Source organism: Pan troglodytes, chromosome 12 (assembly GCF_028858775.2).
Source record: "Pan troglodytes isolate AG18354 chromosome 12, NHGRI_mPanTro3-v2.0_pri, whole genome shotgun sequence".
NCBI classification, from domain to species: domain Eukaryota; kingdom Metazoa; phylum Chordata; class Mammalia; order Primates; family Hominidae; genus Pan; species Pan troglodytes.
This window is the reverse complement of record NC_072410.2, coordinates 52,827,747-52,848,711: the sequence shown is the minus strand read 5'-3', so window position 1 is coordinate 52,848,711 and position 20,965 is coordinate 52,827,747. Positions and strand designations below refer to the sequence as shown.

At 40.0% G+C, this 20,965-nt stretch overlaps 1 protein-coding gene and 1 non-coding gene across 3 annotated transcripts; both read left to right on the top strand.

The window, feature by feature from the left end:
• Positions 1–647: 647 nt before the first annotated feature.
• Positions 648–12,319, top strand: SNRNP27 (small nuclear ribonucleoprotein U4/U6.U5 subunit 27). Of its 2 annotated transcripts, XR_678155.5 has the most exons (7): positions 945–1,143; positions 2,213–2,333; positions 3,559–3,671; positions 4,501–4,580; positions 10,257–10,321; positions 11,331–11,502; positions 11,589–12,319. XR_678155.5 is itself a non-coding variant. In XM_003309084.7 (6 exons), exons 1-6 carry the CDS (start codon positions 1,110–1,112, stop codon positions 11,383–11,385), a joined length of 468 nt encoding a protein of 155 aa, XP_003309132.1. In that variant the 5' UTR covers positions 648–1,109; the 3' UTR covers positions 11,386–12,319. The 2 variants fall into 2 exon arrangements, 1 of the variants encoding a protein (XP_003309132.1); XM_003309084.7 differs by having other exon boundaries at positions 648–1,143; positions 11,331–12,319.
• A 7,464-nt stretch (positions 12,320–19,783) lies between these two features.
• Positions 19,784–19,888, top strand: LOC112208286 (small nucleolar RNA U13). The gene has a single exon (XR_002942700.1). It is a non-coding gene; the product is annotated as a small nucleolar RNA U13 (small nucleolar RNA).
• Positions 19,889–20,965: the final 1,077 nt, after the last annotated feature.

Sequence of the window (20,965 nt, the reverse complement as noted above, 5' to 3'; positions counted from 1 at the left end):
TTTATTACGAAGATACTTGCACGCATATGTTCACTGCAGTACTATTCACAATAGCGAAGACATAGAATCAACCCAAATGCCCATCAATGATAGACTGGATTTTAAAAAATGTGGTACATATACACCATGGAATACTACACAGCCATAAAAAGGAACGAGATAATGTCCTTTGCAGGGACATGGATGGAACTAGAAGCCATTATCTTCAGCAAACTAACACAGAAACAGAAAACCAAACATTGCATGTTCTCACTTATAAGTAGGAGCTGAACAATGAGAACACATGGGCACAGGGAGAGGAACAACACACACTGGGGCCTGTAGGGGGAGGAGCTGGGGAGAGGGAGAGCATTGGGAAGAATAGCTTAATAGATGCAAGGCTTAATGGGTTGATAGGTGTAGCAAACCACCATGGCACACATTTACCTATGTAACAAAACTGCACATCCTGCAAATGTACCCTGGAACAAAATAAAATAAAATAAAATAAAATAAGAAATAGAAGTTTGAGTCTTTCCTGGTAAGCATATTTATGCTCTACCACAGACGGTTCAGCCTTGGGGCAAGACAGTCTTTCTCCTAATTTTTGTAGTTTTGAACATTCTAAAGTTTTTGTTGTTGTTGTTGTTGTTGTTTTCCCTGAGGACAGAGGCAACTTTGGGGAAGTACTTTGTCGGGTAGGATGGAATCTGGGGCCTTTAGTTTTCCTTCCAAGAGCCCATAGGAGGTTTTGGGTGCCTTCTCAATGCTGGCATGAGAAAATATAAAGCAGTGAACTTTGGTATATTCACTCCTTATGAATGTTATGTGGGAAAGTGGAAGAACATAAGCTGTTTGTCTATGCTATGTTTACAATTGGTTTGCTCTATTTTGTGCATGTGGACAAAAATGGGGGAAAAATGAAAGCTGTGTTAGGATAATGGGTATACGGCTGAATTTTCCAGGAATTTCTATAATAACACCAAATCGCATGTTTTAATGCCCACCGTGAACAAAGAAGACCGGAACCCTCGCAACTCGTTTTGACGTTTTCTGGTCGGCGGTAAAAGCTCGGCTCCCGGCCCTCCCGGAAGTTGTTGCACAGTTGTTTCCGGGAAGCGGGACTCCAAATGGGTCGCAGTCGCAGCCGCTCTCCACGGAGGGGTGAGTCCTGTAGCAATTCGGAGGATATGGGGCTCTGTTGGAGGCCCGTCCCTTTTGTTTTATTTTGTTTTGTTTTTGGTAGCCGCGTAGCAGAGAGGCGGGCCCTTTTCCCAGGCGGAGAGCGAGGGGTGGATAAAGGAACGTAGACCTGGGCCCTGCCCTCTTCAGCCCGCCCTCTCCGGTTTGAAGGCAGTTGTTTGTCTCTGAATTAGTTTCATTAAGTCTTTGTCACCTTCATACAATAACTTTTATTACACTGTGGCCGGTGGGTTTAGAATTAGACCTCAGTTCCTTTGCTGAATTTCTGGGCGACAGTGGGCAAGTCACTACTCAGCCTTTCTGAATCGAATTCCCAGAGTCATTGAGGGTAGTATTGCCAACTTTTAAAAACTGATGTGAGAATTAATGTCACATCCCATAACATACAGTATGTGATTCTGCCTGGTTCTTAAATACTTAATAAATGTTAGATTCCTGCCCAGGTCATTACAGGGAAATCGATATTAAGAATTTTGAGTCCTGGGAGCTCACTTCGTAATGTTTTCTGGCTACCAGCCCCATAAATGAGGCAGCGCGACATAAAGAACCCTGGACTTCCATTAGGAGATCTAACTTAGACCCTCGGTTCTGCCCCTGATTCGTTTTTTTTAAATCAATTTGTTTATTTTTAATGAGACAGAGTCTCGCTCTGTCGCCCGCCCAGGCTGGAGTGCAGTGGCCGATCTCAGCTCACTGCAACCTCCACCTCCCGGGTTCAAGCGATTCTCATGCCTCAGCCTTCCGAGTAGCTGGGATTACCCGTCCGTGCCACCACGCCTGGCTAATTTTTATATTTTTATTAGAGACGGGGTTTCGCCGCGTTGGCCAGGCTGGTCTCGAACTCCTGACCTTGTGATCCGCCCGCCAGCCTCACAAAGTGCTGGGATTACAGGCGTGAGCCACCGCTCCCAGCCTCTTTTTACCTTTTTAATGTGACTAGTAATGGTTTGCATTATTTTTCTACTGGACGGCGCAGCTCTAGATATTTGAGGTAATTATCAGTTCTGCAATTTGTGTGCGTTTGCATTAGAACGTAGGCGTTCCCGGTCCACATCCAGGGAGAGAGAACGCAGGCGCCGAGAAAGGTCCAGGTCTCGGGAGAGAGATCGGAGAAGGAGCCGCTCGCGATCCCCGCACCGAAGACGCTCCCGGTAAGGGCAGAAAATAAGCCAAGAGTTTTATTTACCGAAAGTCCCTAAGAAACTGGTCGCAGCTCTTAACTTTGTTTTCATCGCTTATAAGGGGATTTACGGTTTCCTGAAATGGAGGAAACTTAATCCAACCTTATTCTAAAGCTAACATTCACCTTGGTTAAATGGTGCTAATAGTACTCTACATCACAAAGTTGTCTTGAAAGAGTAAGTAAGAAATAATGCATGCAAACCCCAGAGCATGGTGCTTGGCAAGAAAAAGAAATAAGTATTTTATATTTTTGTTTCTTTCTTCCGTTCCTTTCCTTTCCTTTTCTTTTCCTTTTCCTTTCTTTTCCTCTTTTTTGAGACGGAGTCTCGCTCTGTCACCCAGGCTGGAGTGCAGCGGCGCAATCTGCTCACTGCAACCTCCGCCTCCCCTGCAATCTCTGCCTCCCCTGGTTCAAGCAATTCTGCTGCTGAGCCTCCCAAGTAGCTGGGACTACAGGCACATGCCACCACACCCAGCTAATTTTTTTTGTATTTTTAGTAGAGACGGGGTTTCAACGTGTTAGCCAGGATGGTCTTGATCTCCTGACCTCGTGATCCACCCACCTCGGCCTCCCAAAGTGCTGGGATTACAGGCGTGAGCCACTGCACCCGGCCTGTTGTTTCTTTTTTATTAACTTTTTGGTGATAATGATTTATTCAAGTATGTAATCAAGAATGGATGATCTTGGAAGAACATTAGAAATGGGCTCTGAGTCTTTTTTTTGGTTTGTTTGTTTTTTTTTTTTTTGAGAGAGAGGGTCTCCCTGTGTTGCCCAGGCTGGTTTTGAATTCCTAGGCTCAAGCAATCCTCCTGCCTCTGCTTTCCAAAGTGCTGGAATTAGTAGCGTGAGCCACCAAGCCCCACCTGGCTCTGAGTCTTAATAACCATCAATTGCTGTTTAAGTCAGCTTTTTTGTATATTTGTGTGTGGTTGTTAGAAACTTTTAATTTACATTTTTCTGCCTTCCAGAAAGCTTTCTAGCCCTAGTTGTACTGAATGCAACTGATGATTAAGCAGTAAACTACATTAAAAATTTTTTTTGTTAACAATCAAGGCCTTGGCAGAACCTTTTTCCTCACTTTGCTATACGGAATGACTCGTGGTTCTGTGGAGCTCACCTCATGTATATCTGTGCTGATTGATACAAAGTTGATATGTCTGTCTGTTTCTAACATCTTTGCTTATAAATATTAGATCTCCAAGACGACATAGATCCACATCTCCTTCCCCGTCTCGACTGAAAGAAAGAAGAGATGAGGAAAAGAAAGAAACAAAAGAAACAAAGAGCAAAGAACGGCAGATTACTGGTAATGTTATTAGATAAATAACTGTAGGAAAAGTACAGTGATGATAAAATTATAAAAGTTTAATCTTGAACATTTAAATATTAAGCCTTTTATAGTATTCATTGCATATGGTTTTGAGTTTTTTTTGGTTTTTTTTTTTTTTTGAGATAGAGTTTCATTCTTGTCACTCAGACTGGAGTGCAATGGCACAATCTTGGCTCACTGCAACCTCCACCTCCTGGGTTTAAGCAATTCTTGTGCCTCAGCGTCCTAGAGTAGTTGGGATTACAGGCACCCGCCACTATGCCCGGCTAATTTTTGTATTTTTAGTAGAGACGGGTTCTCACCATGTTAGCCAGGCTGGTCTCAAACTCCTGACCTCAGGTGATCCTCCCGCCTCGGCCTCCCAAAGTGCTGGGATTATAGACGTGAACCACCGTGCCCAGCCTGAGATTTTGTTTTAATTGCACCCTAGCAAGTTGCTGGTTATCTGTGGTGCTCCTGATATAGAACGATAGTTAAAAACATGAGAATATTCTATTTTGGAAGTGTCTTCAGAACTATATAGTGTCATGCCTGATATTAAAGGTAGTCCTTAATATGAAACCCAGGTGTTTTTTTTAAAAAGGTAATCCTGTCTAAAGGCTTCAAGGAGAGGACATTTTTTTTTGTACCATAAGTTACATTCTGTCCAAATGTAAGAGGAATTTTTTCATTAGACTCATCTTCAGCTAATTGTTTTGTGTGTTCTCTGCTAGTGAGGTGGAATGACTATTAATCTGTTACCACCTCTCTTTTTATTTATGTGTATATTTGAAATGATAGGTCACAAAATTATTCTTTTTTGCAGAGGAAGACTTAGAGGGCAAAACAGAGGAAGAAATAGAAATGATGAAGTTAATGGGATTTGCCTCCTTTGACTCCACAAAAGTAAGTAAAACGTGCAACATTCTCATTTGAATTAATATGTTATGACTGTCCTATCTTTCCATGTTCTTTTCCATTTATACAAATTTATTTGGTTATAAGACAATAACTATCTGTTTGAAGGGCTTTGAGAATACAAAGGAGGAAACAGTGAACTGCCATTGGAATTCAGGGAGTGGTTGCCAGGGACGATGTTTGAATTAGATCTTAAAGGACAAGTAGAAGTGATCAGACAAAGAAGAGGAAGAAGATTATTTCAGGTAGAGGGAAGAGCTCATGAAAATGCCATGTAGGTGTAAAGGAGCATAGTGTATTGTGGGAATTTCAGATTCGACCAGGGATAAAGGGGTGCTGATGGGCTAGTGACTTAGGCTAGAAATAGAGGTAGGAGGCAAATCACAGAGGGCTTTTGATGCCCTTAGTCATGCTAAGGAATTCAGAGTTTATTCTTTTGGTGTTGAGGAGAGGAAGTAGTGATTTTTAAATAAGGGAGTGGCATGGTTATATGTGTGTTTTGGAACAATGACTCTGGGGGCAGCATGGAGGACAGATGGGAGGTGGGTTAGATTGAAGGCAGGGAGAACTGCTGATTTGTGCAAGTGAAAGATGATAAAGGCCTGAACTGAGTTGAGAACGATTCAGGAGCTGGGGGAAGTGGGAGTGAGTAGTTAGTAATGCCTCTCAGGTGTCAGGCTGGGACCCTGAGTGATACAGTTAACCCAGAACAGAGTTTCTGGAAGGGGAACTGCTGGGAAATGGAAGAACAAAATCCAGCTGCCAGATAGAGATGACATTGGGCAGCTGCATACTTGTCTCATAGCTTAGAAGTGGGGTGGATAGGGGAGGGAATGCTGTCTAGCCTTCATAATAGCAGAGAGATGAGGGAAGAGGAAAAAGAGGGAGGGATTATATAGAGGAGGGAGAGCATAGAGCGAGAGATGGGGGAAGAGAGAGATGGGTATAGAGAGAGGAAATGAAAGGAAGAGAGGAGAGGGGATGGAGAGAGGGAGGGTGTGTGGAAAGAAAAACATATTTTTTAAAATCTCTTTTCTAGAATTTTAAGTCTTTCCATTTAGTTTTGCAAATGGAAATAGAGATGTTTGAGAAAAAGTTGTCAAAAATAATCCACTTTCCCAAGTCTTGTATTCCATTGAGTTGCTAATGGAATGGGGTAATCTCCGTTGCTGTGAGTTTCTTTCTAACTAATGTGACTGTGTAGGGCTCACATGTTTTAAAGTGACAGTGTGTAACTTAGGAGTACTGAGGCATGACTGTTTTGAGGTGAGAAATTAAGAACAAGCTCTTGTTCTTGCAATGGTTATGTGAACTCTGTTTTGGAATTTAATGAAGTTTATTTATCAGCTTTTTTTCCCTTGAATGCCCTAAATTCTTATTTATTTTCCAAAGAGTATTTTATAAATGAAAGTTTATTAAGATATATGTTGGGTGAAATGTAAGTTTATTAAGATATATGTTGGGTGAATTAAAATATGTCAAAAGTAAAGCAACTATAGTTTTATTGTCTTTAGAAGAATGGGGAGGGAACTTTTTCCCCAAAGAAAATGGAATTATTTTCTTTGTTTTTTGGTTTTCCTGTTGCTGGATGTTAGGTTTAAAGTTCCTGAAAGTCAGATCTAAGGGTGGTGGCACCCATCACTTAAATGTAGTCAGTGAAGAAGATGTTTGCTTATAAAGGAAAACTTAGGTGAAAAGTCATAGATCTTATAAAAATTATGGAGTACCATCACACTAATTGATGTCAGTTTTTTAAAATGACATCTACAAGGATGTCAATTTAGTTTATATGCAGTTGGCTTCATGGCTATCAGTTATAACGTCAGCTCATTTGTGTTTTTAAGTAATGTGTGTCTTGTGATGTTTCATCATTGATCTATTGTGGGACCTCTTCATATGCCAGTATAGTCACCCATTTTCCTTTCTATTTGATTGTATTTTCATTTTTTAATTTGTATTATTTTTTATTTTAATTTTATTTTTTCGAGACAGAGTCTCGCTCTGTTGTCCAGGCTGGAGTGCAGCGGCGCCATCTCGGCTCACTGCTACCTCCGCCTGCTGGGTTCAACCGATTCTCCTGCCTTGGCCTCCCAAGTTGCTGGGATTACAGGCGCCTGCCACCATGCCTGGCTAATTTTCGTATTTTTAGTAGAGATGGGGTTTCGCCATATTGGCCAGGCTGGTCTCGAACTCTTGGCCTGAAGGGATCCACCTGCCTTGGCCTCCCAAAGTGCTAGGATTACAGGCGTGAGCCATTGCGCCCGGCCTCATTTTTTAGTTTTTTAGAGACAGGGTCTTGTTTTGCCACCCATACTGGAGTACAGTGGTATGATCATGGCTCACTGCAGCCTGACCTCCTGGGCTGAAGCAATTTCCCTGCCTTAGCCTCTGGAGTAGCTGAGAGTAGGCACATGCCGCCACGCCAGGATAATGTTTTTATTTTTTGCAGAGATAGGGTCTTGCTGTGTTGCCTAGATTGGTCTTGAACTCATGGCCTCAAGAAATCCTCCTGCCTCAGTCCATTTCTTTTTTTTTTTTTTTTTTGAAGAGACAGAGTCTTCCTGTGTTGCCCAGGCTGTACTCAAACTCCTTGGCTCAAGAAATCCTCTTGCCCCAGCCTCCCAAGTAGCTGGGACTATAGCCTCACAGCAATGTGCTTGGCTTTTCCCTTTCATCTTATTAGATTGGTGGAAAAGTAATTACAGTTTTTGCCATTGAAAATAATGGCTAAAACTGCAATTACTTCAATAACATTTTTCTAGATAGTTTCAAAGTTTGGTTTTGTTTATTAATGGATAATTTTCTATGCCAGCATGTAAATAAATGAGGATAGGGCTAATAATATGCAATTCTGCAAATAGTTTCCAGAAATCAGTAAACCTTTAGGAATCGAACTTTGTAAAAAGGTTATCATCATTTACTTTTTTGTGCCCAAGACCAGTCTTTCTAAGTCATGCTTACTTCCTGTTATAGGGAGTTCAAAGTCATATACCTCACAAGTAATTTGTTCAGGACTTACCTTCCACCTCCAAAAAAATACATGAAAATAGGAATAGAAAAGTAAGACCAAATACATTTATTTTAGCCCCACTTCAAATATACTATTCGTCTGTGTATGCCTTTTGGCCAGTGGGTCAGAATCGGTTTTTGCCCTGACACCAATATCTAATTAAGTACACTACACAGATAGGCTAATCTTGTATAAGTAGTAATGGGAGAGGGAGGAGGTGGGGGTCACTTGTATGTGTCATGACGTTAGCTGATGATACTCATCTAAGTCATTTTCTGAATATCTGGGAGTGCAGTGACCTAGGATGTGAGAATGCAAAGGTGACTCTCAGACATATCCCTCCATCAAGAAGCTTGCAGTCTCATAGGGAAAATAACTTTATGATGTACATCATGGTTTTATAGGGTAGAAAATAGAGGGTACCGGGCTGGGTGCGGTGGCTCATGCCTGTAATCCCAGCACTTTGGGAGGCCGAGGCGGGGGATCACGAGGTCAAGAGGTCAAGACCATCCTGGCCAACATGATGAAACCTCATGTCTACTAAAAATACAAAAATTAGCTGGGCGTAGTGGTGCATGCCTGTAGTCCCAGCTATTCGATAGGCTGAGGCAGGAGAATCACTTAAACCCGACAGGCGGAGGTTGCAGTGAGCCGAGATTGCGCCACTGCACTCTAGCCTAGTGGCAGAGCAAGTCTCCATTTCAAAAAAAAAAAAAAAAGAAAGAAAGAAATAGAGGGTACTGTGAGGAAAGCACAGTTAACATTTTTCAGCAGTTAGAGAAGAGGGCACTTCCTGGCAACTGGAATGTTTGAATTGGGCCTTGAACAATGGGTAATAACCAGATAGTTCAAGTTGGAGGCAGGGAAGGCAATTCAGGCATGAGGAACAACATGGGGGAAAGTGGGTATGTTGAGTTGACTTGGCTGATCAGAAGACCTGAACAAGAATTTGTGAAAAAGAGGATGGGTGCTACATTCAGAAAGGTCAAGATGGAGTAACACATAACAACCTAGCATTTGTGTCTGTTATTCTGTTCTGATTCTTGATTTAAAGATCAAAATTGGGCTGGGCACAACGGCTCATGCCTGGGATTCCAGCACTTTGGAAGACCAACGCAGCAGAATTGCTTGAGACCAGGAGTTCAAGACCAGCCTGGGCAACATAGTGAGATCCCATCTCTACAGAAAAAAGAAATTAAAAATTAGCCCAGCTTGGTGGCATGTGCCTGTAGTCCCAGCTACTCGGGAGGCTGAGGCAGGAAGATCACTTGAGCCCAGGAGTTTGAGGCTGCAGTGAGCTATGATCATGCCACTGCACTCCAGCCTGGCGACAGTGAGGCGCTGTGTCTAAAAAATAATAATTTTTAAAATGAACAAAAAATTGCAAGGGTTGTACAAGAAATGGGATTTAGATGAATGGCAACCATTCCAGCCATGATATGAGAATATTATTAGCTAAGGTTGTAAGTTAAATTTTGTGTGAATGTGAGTTTTTCTGGAGATTATACCTTTTATCTGGTTTCAAGGTATTCTTTGACCAGAAAAGATTAGATTCTGCTACCCTACTTTCTCAGCATGCTTTGCACATAGTACATACACTGTGAATGTTTGTTGGTTTGAATATTAATTGCTTATACACAATTGTAAAAATGTGAGCAGAGAGTTATACCACTTGGGAGCTCATAGGATCTGGAAATTATCTCTGCCTCATTGGACTCTCCTCCTTCCTCCTTCCTCCTCCCTTCTTTCTTCTCCTTCCTCCTTCCTTCTTTCTTCTCCTTCCTCCTCCTCCTTCCTCCTTCCTCCTCCTTCTTCCTCCTCCTCCTCCTTCCTCTACTTCCGCTGCTGCTGCTGCTGCTGCTCTTGCTGCTGCTTCTGTTTGTGCTGCTTCTGCTGCTGCTCCTGCTTCTTCTAGTTCTGCTTCTGCTTCTGCTTCTTCTGCTGCTCCTTCTGCTGCTCTTGCTTCTTCTTCGGCTTCTGCTGCTGCTGTTTCTGTTTCCTCTGCTGCTGCTGCTGCTGCTGCTTGTGCTGCTGCTGCTCTTGCTTCTGCTTCTGCTTCTGCTGCTTCTGCTGCTCCTTCTGCTGCTTTTGCCTCTTCTGCTTCTGCTGCTTGTGTTTCTGCTTCTGCCGCTGCTGCTGCTCTTGCTTCTTTTGCTTCTGCTTCTTCTGCTGCTCCTTCTGCTGCTCTTGCTTCTTCTTCTGCTTCTGCTGCTGCTGTTTCAGTTTCTTCTGCTGCTGCTGCTTCTGTTTATTCTGCGACTGCTGCTTCTGCTTCTTTTCTTCTTCCGCTTTTCTTCTGCTTCTTCCCCTTCCGCTGCTGCCGCTGCTGCTTCTCCTTCTCCTCCTCCCCCTCGGCCCCCGCTTCTCCCCTACTTCCCTCTTCCTTCCTCCTTCTTCCTTTCTCCTCGTTTCTTCTTCTTTTTTTTTTTTGAGACTGGATCATGCTCAGTTGCCCAGGCTGGAGTGCATTGGTGTGATTATGGCTACTTGCAGTCCCAAACTCCTGGGCTCAAGCAATCCTCCCACCTTAGCCTTCCCCCAAGTAGCTGGGAGTACAGGTACATGCCACTGCCACCACACCTGCTTTCATGTATCCTGATTTAATGTATCCTTCCTGTTTTTTGTCTGTTTGTTTGTTTATTGTTTTTCTTCAGGGTAAGAAGGTGGATGGCTCTGTAAATGCCTATGCCATAAATGTCTCTCAGAAGAGGAAGTACAGGTATGCATAGCCCCCATTATTATGTTTGAACGAATAAATCAGTTTTTTACTTCAAACTTTATTATGAGATAATCATGTTTGTAGGAAATGTAGCAGTTTTCCATACTGTTCCTTGTTTGAATGAAATATTCATTGCTTATCTTCTGGTGTGAAAATTGTTTTCCCATTTACATGTAAGCTAATAGCTATTAGAGAGAGGGTAGTTGGCTTAAATATTTTAGGACTATAGATAGTAATTTCCTCAGAAAAGCATAATTTCAAGTCTATGGGCTTTGATTTCATTATAATTTAGGTATAAGATAGATCCCTCCTAAACTAGATTGATTATGTAAGGATTTCAACTGTAAATATATTCTTCTGTTAAGTATAGGCATATTTTATTTGTACCACAGTTTTGGAACGAACCAATCCATACATGAAATCTCACTGAATTCTTAATGTATGAAAAAGTCAAGATATTTTCAAACATTGCCTTTCTCTCTAACTTTGTCACTGATAAAAGATTAATAGTCCAGTTAATTTAGATTATGAATCATGTGATTGAAAATGCTATAAGCTAAGGTACTAGAATCATCTTGGACAGTCTTTTGTAAAATTACCTTCAAATAAGGTCTTAGGGGGAGAATCATTACAGTGTGCAATTGAATTTGCTCAATGGGTGCCTGTTTTGGAACTCTTCTCTATTTCTAAATTATATGTTTCGTGTTACCTAAAATAAATAAGGATTTTCAATTGATTTTTTTTTTTAAGTCTGTAAATCTTCTCAAATAATTTCAAAATTAAACTTCCATACTGCTATCTGGAGTTAAAAGAAATCTGAAAGTCTTTGGTTTATTTTGAAAGTAAAATAATCTCTAAATATACATTAAATTACCTTGAATAGTTTCTACCCTAGACTTTGCTATTATAAAGATGGTTTATAGTTTTAATCTCTGACGCATGTTTTTTTTTTTTATAAGAGGAGTATAGGATTTAAAAAAAAACAATGAATTTTCTCTTCTCATCATAGGCAGTACATGAATCGAAAAGGTGGATTCAACAGACCTTTGGATTTCATTGCATGAGAATTGAAGTGTTGAAGGATGATTTTTTTTCCCCTCATCTTGGTCAGAGACTGGATTTTGTATTTTGTATTTAACTTGCATTCAAAAAACAGGATCTCAGTTCTCCTTTCTTGTAAAGTAAGAAAATCTTATTTATGATGTATGCAGTTAATTTACCTTGCCTCAACAGAAGAAAGGTTAAATATTACATTTTTTTCTTTTAGGAAATATCATTTGTGGCAGGCGTCAACCCCATTTTATTTGTCCTTATTCCTGTGGAAGCAGTATATGTTTTCTTCCTGAATGCTCATTAGGACTTCTTAAAAAACATGAAAGTAATTTGGAAGTAAGTTTATCCAATAAAGCAGTATTTCTACCCTTTCAGATTTGATAAATATTTTTATTACTAAAGAATCTCCCCAGACATTTTCTTTTTTTTTTTTTCACGCATAGATTTAAGTATCTTGATTGTTAGTAGTCTAAAAATGGGAAGAATGAAAAAGCATAACTAGATTTTTCTATCTTCTGTGGTCGCCCGCCCCCCCGCCAAAAAAATACCATTTATGGTTCTCTCCGCAAGTATAAAAGCATTACATGCAAAAAAAAAGATCTCAGAGAAAACAAAAAGTAAAAGAAAAGCAGAAAATCACCTGTTATCTACTCCCAGAAATAATCAATTTCAACATTTTGGTATATGTTTTTCCAGGCTTCTTTGGGTTGATCCCACCTATGAGGTCAGAATATGTATGCAGTTCTTTCTTTAACCCTTTTTTCTCCTATGTACTGTGAACATTTAAAAAGTACTTTTAAATATTCTTTGGAAACTTAGCTTTTAGTAACTACTTGGTTGTATCATAATTTATTAACTAATGTTTTATTGGTAAACATTGGCTTGCCTCCCATGACTTGCCATTATAATTAAAACTGTGACTACTATCTGTCTCCATTACATACATATTTTTGTATGTTTCATTATTTCCTCAGGGTCCGTACTTAGACGTGGCATTGCTGAGTGAGATTAAAAGGGCCACGTATACATGTTTTAAGACATTTGGTATCTCTGGCTAAAAGGTAACAGCCAACTCTATCCAGTAAAGTATGAGCATTCTTGTTTCAGATACATGTACAAATATTAAGTGTAAAATTTGTTTTAAAGTTTCCTACCTGATGGGTAAAATAATGGTACTATTTGGTTTTGTATTTTTGTTTCATTTCTAGGGAGGATGAATATTTTTTAAATGTATTAGCCATATTTCTTTTGTGACATGCTAATTTTAAATCTTGGATCTATTAATATTTGTCTTTTGGCAAGCTTTTCTTTTTTTCATTTGAAGAATGCTCTTTTTCTATTGAAGATAATAACCATCACCCATTCTGTTGTAGACTTTGCTGGTAGTTGAGGCTGTGTGGCTAGGTTTTAACCTATTTTCCTGAGTAAGTACTACAAACATGGAACACAATTCAGATGATACAAAGGATATCTAGTGATGCATTAATTGTATATCCTTTCAGAGATATTCCACGTATATACAACCATATATTTATATATGGTTGTATATATGTTATACATATATATATAACATATCTATATCTATATCTATATCTATCTCTCTATATATATGTCTTGTATATAAAGATAGAAGCAAACTCTTCATACTGTTCTGCACCTAGTCTTTGTTCACATATATCTTATACATCTTGTGATGGTTTCTTATCAGTACCGGTAAAATTGTCTCAGTTTTTTAATTTCTTTTTTTTTTTTTTTTTTCCTTTTTGAGACAGAGTTTCACTCTGTCACCTAGGCTAGAGGGCAGTGGCGCAGTTTTGGCCCACTGCAACCTCCCCCTCCGGGGCTCAAGCAATTATCCTGCCTCAGCTTCCTGGTAGCTGGGATTACAGGCGTGCACCACCACGCCCGGCTAATTTTTGCATTTTTGGTAGAGACAGGATTTCACCATGTTGTCCAGGCTGGTCTCAAACTCCTGACCTCAGATGATCCACGCCCCCCTTGGCCTCCCAAAGTGCTGGGATTACAGGGATGAGCCACCGTGCCTGGCCTTATCTCTAGATTTTTAAGGGCTGCTTTATAGTCAATCCATGGTAGGATGGACCATAATTTATTTAACTAATTCCCTGTTGATGGACATTCAAGTTATTTTTAAGTTATTTCTAATATTTTGCTACTTTAAGCAATTCTGTAATGGTTATCCTTGCATGTACATTTTACAAATCTTTAACTAGATTTTTAAATCCTATTGCATCTGAAATTTGACCACCTATTGTAGTTCTTTTTTTTTTTTTTTTTTTTTTTTTTGAGACAGAGTCTTGCTCTGTCGCCCAGGCTGGAGTGCAGTGGCATTATCTTGGCTCACTGCAACCTGCACCTCCTGGGTTTAAGCAATTCTCCTGCCTCAACCTCCCAAGTAGCTGGGACTACAGGTGCATGCCACCATGCCTGGCTAATTTTTTTTTTTTTTTTTTGAGATGGAGTCTCGCTCTGTCACCCAGGCTGGAGCGCAGTGGCGCAATCTCAGCTTACTGCAACCTCCACCTCCCGGGTTCAAGTGATTCTCCTGCCTCAGACTCCCAAGTAGCTAGGACTACAGGCGCTTACCACCACGCCTGACTAATTTTTTGTATTTTTAGTAGAGATGGGGTTTCACCACGTTAGCCAGGATGGTCTCAATCTCCTGACCTCATGATCCGCCTGCCTCGGCCTCCCAAAATGCTAGGATTACAGGCATGAGCCACCGTGCTCAGCCTCAATTTTTGTATTTTTAGTAGAGATGGGGTTTCACTGTGTTGGCCAGGCTGGTCTCGAACTCCTGAGCTCAGGTGATCACCCACCTCAGCCTCCCAAAGTGCTGGGATTACAAGCACAAGCCTCCATGCCTGGCCTACTTAGTTCTTTGAAAGCTTTCCTGGCACGTTAGTTCCCTGTAAAGAAAATAATAATGATAATGACTGCATTGCATGCTACAGGGTGCAGAGCACCTTGATTCACTTAATCCTTATGAGATAAATAGAGCAGGTACTACCATCTCCCATTTCCCAGATGAGAAAGCTAATGCTATTCAGCATAAAGGCAGAAACTCTTGATGTTTATTCTACCTACTGCCTTCAATGTTTAAGTATTTGAATGTTGTACAGCTTTGAAGTACCCATTGCACAACTGTCACCACTCTAGGCATTTGGATTATTTTGCTTGGACTTTTTGCCAGCTGAGCTAAATAGTTCCCCATGCCTCTACCCACCAAAATACTATATATCTGTAAATAATCCATCATAAGGACTGTTTCTATTTTTGTGTATACCTAAGAAAAGCAGACCTAATTGTTGTCTTAATAGTGAAGCCAAATCTTCTAGGATAAAATAATATACTCCAAACCAAAGTACTGTCTTATCATTTTATTGGTGTTGTGTTACTAGAGATTTGACTTGAAATCCTTAAGGCAGCATACTTTGCAGATAAATAATCTGAGAGAATCTGGTAGGTCAACACATCTGCTGTCTGTGAGCTAACACTAAAGAAATAGAAGAAGAGGAAATCTTTGAAAAATCGAGAAAAGATACCTTTGATCCCAAAAGTCTTGGTTTGAAGGAACTTTTTATCCATTAGATCATCTAATTCTGGAAGAATAACCAAAGTGCAGCATCCTTGTATTCTTCCTCTAAAAGGCTCATCCTCATAGGGGATGTAAATTGAGCCAAGTTTTCTAAGTGTCTAAATGTTAAGTGCTCCAGGGCTCAGTCCTTGGACTCTCTAGTCTCTTCTTTGGTGAACTGTCCATTTGTGTGGCTTCAAACACCTTCTGCCATCTCTCTCAAATTTATACTCTTCCTGTCAGACCATTTTACTGAATTACAGTCATGTATATGCAACTAGACTATTAGGCACCTCAAATTTAAGATTAACTGAACAGAACTCTGCCCAGTCTTCTTTTTTGGGGCTTTCCCATCATAGTAAATGGCCCTTTCATTCACTCCTTTGCTCAGACCATGGTCCTTGGGGCCATCTTTGACTCTTTTATTTTATGCCTTACATCTGATTCATTAGCAGATTATTTTGGCTTTAACGTCAGAGTACATTTTGAATTTGACCACTTTTCACCACCTATGCTAACCTAAGCCATCTCTCTTGCCTGGACTACTGCAGTAGCCTCCTAACAAGTCTTCCTCCTTCCACTCTTGCTGCCTGTTTATTCTCCATCCAGTATCAGAGAGGAACCTTTTGAAATGTACATCAAGGCTGGGCACAGTGGCTGCTGCCTATAATCCCAGCTCTTTGTGAGGCTGAGGCCAGCGGATCACTTGAGGTCAGGAGTTTGAGACCAGTTTGGCCAATGTGGTGAAACCCCGTCTCTACTAAATATTCAAAAATTAGCTGGACGTGGTGGCATGCACCTGTAATCCCAGCTACTCGGGTGGCTGGGGCAGGAGTTTTGCTTGAAATCTGGAGGTGGAGGCTGCAGTGAGCCAAGATCTCACCACTACATTCCAGCCTGGGCAACAGAGCGAGATTTTGTCTCTAAATTAATTAATTAATTAAATGTGCAACTAGTCATATTGCTCCTGGCTCCAGTGATTTTTAAAAATCATTTAGAATAAAGTCCAGTCCTCAGTGTGGTCTACAGGGCCTCCATATGACCTAGACCCTGGCTTTCTACAGCCTCACTCCCTTGCTCACTGCACTGAGCTACACTGGCCGGCCTCCTTGCTGTTCTTTCAAAACAGGCTTGTGTCTACTCCCAGAGTCTTCTCACTTGCTCTTTCTTCCTTCTGGAATGTTCCCCCACCTCCCCGATTTGCACGAGTAGCTTCTTTACATTGTTCAGATCTCTGCTCAAACTAAGGTCATTCCTCATCACCCTATCCAAAATAGGAAACTTTCTTCCCTGTCTCTGTACTCTGCTTTACTCTTTTTTTTTTTAACATTTAAAAAGTTGAGATAAAATTTATATGCCATAAAATTTACCCTTCTAAAGCTTACAATTCAGTGGTTTTTAATATACTCAGAGTTATGCATTCATCATTCCTAATTCCAGAATGTTTTCATAACCCCAGAAAGAAACCTCATATCCATTAATAATCACTCCTCATCCCCCCACCCCTAGAATCCACTAATGTACTTCCTGTCTCTACAGATGTACCTATTTTGAACATTTCATATAAATGGAATAATACAATATGTAGCCTTTTGTGTCTGGCTTCTCTCATTTAGCATAATGTTTTCAAAGTTCCTCTGTGTTGTAGCATGTATCAGTACATCCATCATTCTTTTTTGTCTGCAAATAATATTCCATTCTATAGTTATACCACATTTTTGTTTATAATTCATCAGTTGATGGGCATGTGAGTTGTTTTCACTTATTGACTATTAAGAAATAATGGTGCCATGGCTGGGTGTGGTGGCTTATGCCAGTAATCCCAGCACTTTGGGAGGCCGAGGTGGGCAGATCACTTGAGGTCAGGAGTTCAAGACCAGCCTGGCCAACATAGTGAAACCCTGTCTCTACTAAAAATACAAAAATTAGCCAGACATGGTGGCGTGTGCCTGTAATCCCAGCTACTTGCGAGGCTGAGGCAGGAGAATTGCTTGAACCCGGGAGGCAGAGGTTGCAGTAAGCAGAGATTGCACCATTGCACTCCAGCCTGGGTGACAGAGTGAGACTCCATCTCAGAAAAAAGAAAGAAAGAAAGAATGGTGCCAGAACATTTGTATACAAGTTTTTGTATGAACATGTTTTCAGTTCTCTTGGGAGTATGCTTAGGAGTGGAATTACCAAGTCATGGAAACTATGTTTAACTTAAACATAAAGCACTGTCAAACTGTCTTTCAAAGCTGCTGCACTATTTTACAGTGCCATCCACAATATATGAGGGTTCCAGTTTCTCCGTGTGGCTCTCCAAACCCTCCTTTACTTGTCTTCACCGCATTTATCACTGCCTGACATACCCTATATTCTTTTATTATGTCTGGTTCTTCTATTAGACAGTGAGCTCGGAGAAGTGGGGGATCTCTTTGGTTAGCTCTGCAGCCCCAGCACCACACAGTGGCTGGCACAGAGTGCAACGCTCAACGCATGTCTTGAATTTGTGAATATAGTTCTGTAACCTTTTTTCACTAACCTAGTCCCTTGATCTTCATTTTACATCTGATTACCTTTAGTTACCCAAGTACTTTATTTTGTATTTAACTTGCATTCAAAAAACAGGATCTCAGTTCTTCCTTCTTGTAAAGTAAGAAAATCTTATTTATGATATATGCAGTTGACTTATCTTGCCTCAACAGAAGAAAAGTTAAATATTACATTTTTTTCTTTTAGGAAATATCATTTGTGGCAAGCGTCTTTCTTGTAACAGTCTTAAAACATTGTGACAAAGCTAAACTCCTTTCGAACAGTACTCAGAATGATATTGCCCATTCTTTCTGCTAATCCTTTGCTTTGTATCTTTTGTCCATGCCTGTATGTATATAGCAGAGTAGGAAATTGGGAAAATACATAGTTTGGGCCTTTAAAAAGAAAATGCTGTAAGGGTTATTTTACAATCTATTTACTCAACACTGTGCCTTAGGGATCTTTTCTTGACAGTATATATAAATCTACCTTTTAAAAAGCTGCTGCATAGTGTTTTGTGTGATATACATATGAAAGTTTAGCCATTGCCTTTTTGTTTGTTTGTTTACCTGCTCTGGCTGGAGTGCTGTGTGGTGCAATCATGCTCACTGGAGCATCAACTTCCTGGGCTCAAACAGTCCTCTTGCCTCAGCCTCCCAAGTAGCTGGGACTACAGGCCGCACCACCACACCCAGCTAATTTATTTTTTGAGTAGAGGTGAGGTCTCACTATGTTGCCCAGTCTGGTCTCAAACTCCTGAGCTCAAGTGATCCTCCCATTTCAGCCTCCCAAAGTGTTGAGATTACAGGCATGAGCCACGGCCCCTGGCTATTGCCTCATTTTCTAAATCACAGATTTGTAGAGTGACTAATTTTTGCAAAACAGTGTTTTTAAAGGTTTTTAAAATTTAATATTATGATGTTAGGTATCATATTAGTGTGTCCAAAATAGCCACAAAGAAAGAGATGATACTGTTGAACCAGAAACTTGAAATCCTGATTTATCTACTTCGAGGAACAAAATCAATTCCTCAAAACCTTATAAGACAAAATATATTTTAATGTCATAGTAGTTAGGAGGTATCAAACTCAGTTATAAATAGGGGGCTTTAATTCCCATAGTGATAGAACTTTTTAGGCACTTCAGGATTATAATACGGTAACAGTTTTCTTCCCTGCCACTCTGGGGTGCTCTCTGAAGCGGCATCTCCGGCAGAGAACTCCATAGTGTGTGATGAGCCTGCTGCTTGCTCAGTATTGGCATTTACCTCTTAATATACTGTCCTATGCCCATCTGGAGTATAAGCCTCCCAGAGGAGACTGGGCAGAGATTAACTTGGCAGTAAAGATTATCTGACAAGTCTAATATTTTATGTCTTTGTAATTCCCCATTTTCAAGTATATATCTCAATTAGTTTATCTTGATATATGCTCAAAGATATAAACTATTGTCATCCCATGTTTATGCTGTTACACATAGCTTTTTATTTAAAGTTCTGGTCATAAAATTCTGGTTCAAACATTCTAGAATTCCCAACTTCTATTTCTGGAGCTGTGACTCTCAGTCAGTCAATGCTTAGGCCATGCCTTTGAGGCACTAGGTATTGAAAGTCACCACTTCTTCATTATCTTAGGATTCTCAGTTCTTTCTTCAAAACTTACACTTTCAGGTTTTCTTAATTAACTGGTCATTCCATACATTTGTGTAAAATAATTTCTAGGAAAACTCTGAATCTCAAAACCTTTGTTTTATACTTACTACTTCATTTCCAGTAGATGGCACCAAACACCCTTTGAAGGTCTTCATTATACTAATTCCTAGTTGGTGTTGCTGGCTAATTGATAATTTCATCCACCACCAAGGAACGAACATGGTGTATTCTTCAGCTGATTCTCTAATTTTTATATAATGTAGTATTTTTGTTTGGAGTCTAAGCTAGACTTGTTGGCATTTAAATTATTTGCTGTTTCTGGCTCAGATTTCAACCTTTTTTCCCCCTAAGACAAAAATAAGTGTGACTTTCCGGTCAGGGTGATTGTAGAGGAAGGGTCATGATACTGAAATAGGACTTGGTTAAAATAAAGAGTTGAGAGTAAGAGACTAAAGACATATGCCAAATGTTTGTAATAAAATTAAAGAGAAAATATAAATATATACAAAATCCAAAATGTCAGGATAATGAAATCAAAGCATTTTTAGTATTATCACTTTGGGTATTTTAGTAGAATTGCACTCGTTTATGATTTTGAAGTTTGTTTTACAAATAACATCCAATTTAAAAATACTCTTTAAAAACTTAGATCCTTTTGTAGTTCATAAACATAGTAATTAGGTGTTCCCATTGCATGTATGAGATGTGCCTCCCAAAGAGCTTGTTACAGCGTTAGTACATTACCTGTCTGATATGGAAAAAAAAAACTGTTATATTTCTACCTTCATTTCCAACTTTGTATTGTGCTTTGAAAACCTTTACCTTCAGTATGTGTATTTCATTAGCATTTTCATAAAGAATCAGTTTTTAGATCCAGTTAACCACTGAAACCAGAATATGCCTATATGTCAGGCATGATTTACTACATGTTTATTCTATTTATTGAGTTGATTTAATTTTAGTGGGTTTGTGGACATTAAAAAATACATGTTTAATATTTCCCACCATAATTACATTTACACCTTTGTCTTTCTTTTTCTTCAGTACTTGAGTTGTCAGTGTTTTGTGACTCAGTCTGGAAATCTGTTTAAACTACCTTGTCTTTATACAACTACCAACAGGAGGATTGGTAATTTGGGCTCTGGGTGAGACATACATAGGTTCAGTTTCCATGTCTGCAGCTGAATGCATGACAGGGAAAATCATTTAGCCTCCCTGGGCCTCAGTTTCTTCACGTGCAAAATGTAATTAACACAACCTACCTCATGGGGTTATATTGAAGATTAGAGATAATGTAGGTAGGATACCTACACATAGTAAGCTATTATATATTGGCAACAATAATAAACTTTTAAAAAAAGAAATATGTTCATGCTTTACTCATTTGTATTTTGGGGACTCAACCTACCAAGAACTTTATTTCTACTTTTAAAATTGGAGATGTCTGTCAGTACATTGGCAGTGTAGCTTGGTTTGCCAGATAGCTTTCATTTCAAAAATTTTAATAGGTTTAGGGACCGATCTTTAACCTTTTTAGTTCTGTATACGTAACATTCTATTAAGCATTTCTATTGGTACCACCCCATGCGGAAACACACCATTTGCAGACGTCTTAAAGAGTATTCTTGGCCGGGTGCGGTGGCTCACGCCTGTAATCCCAGCACTTTGGGAGGCTGAGGTGGGTGGATCACCTGAGGTCAAGAGTTCAAGACCAGCCTGGCCAACATGGTGAAACCCCGTCTCTACTAAAAATACAAAAATTAGCCAGGCGTGGTGGTGGGCACCTGTAATCCCAGCTACTCAGAAGGTTGAGGCAGGAGAATCGCTTGAA

What these genes read in the sequence shown, in the direction of transcription:
- SNRNP27 (XM_003309084.7), top strand. Translation starts at nt 1,110, where the DNA reads ATGGGTCGCAGTCGCAGCCGCTCTCCACGGAGGG. An exon ending in CCGCACCGAAGACGCTCCCG is followed by an intron (nt 2,334 to 3,558) that starts GTAAGGGCAGAA and finishes TATAAATATTAG; the next exon opens with ATCTCCAAGACGACATAGAT. An exon ending in CCTCCTTTGACTCCACAAAA is followed by an intron (nt 4,581 to 10,256) that starts GTAAGTAAAACG and finishes GTTTTTCTTCAG; the next exon opens with GGTAAGAAGGTGGATGGCTC.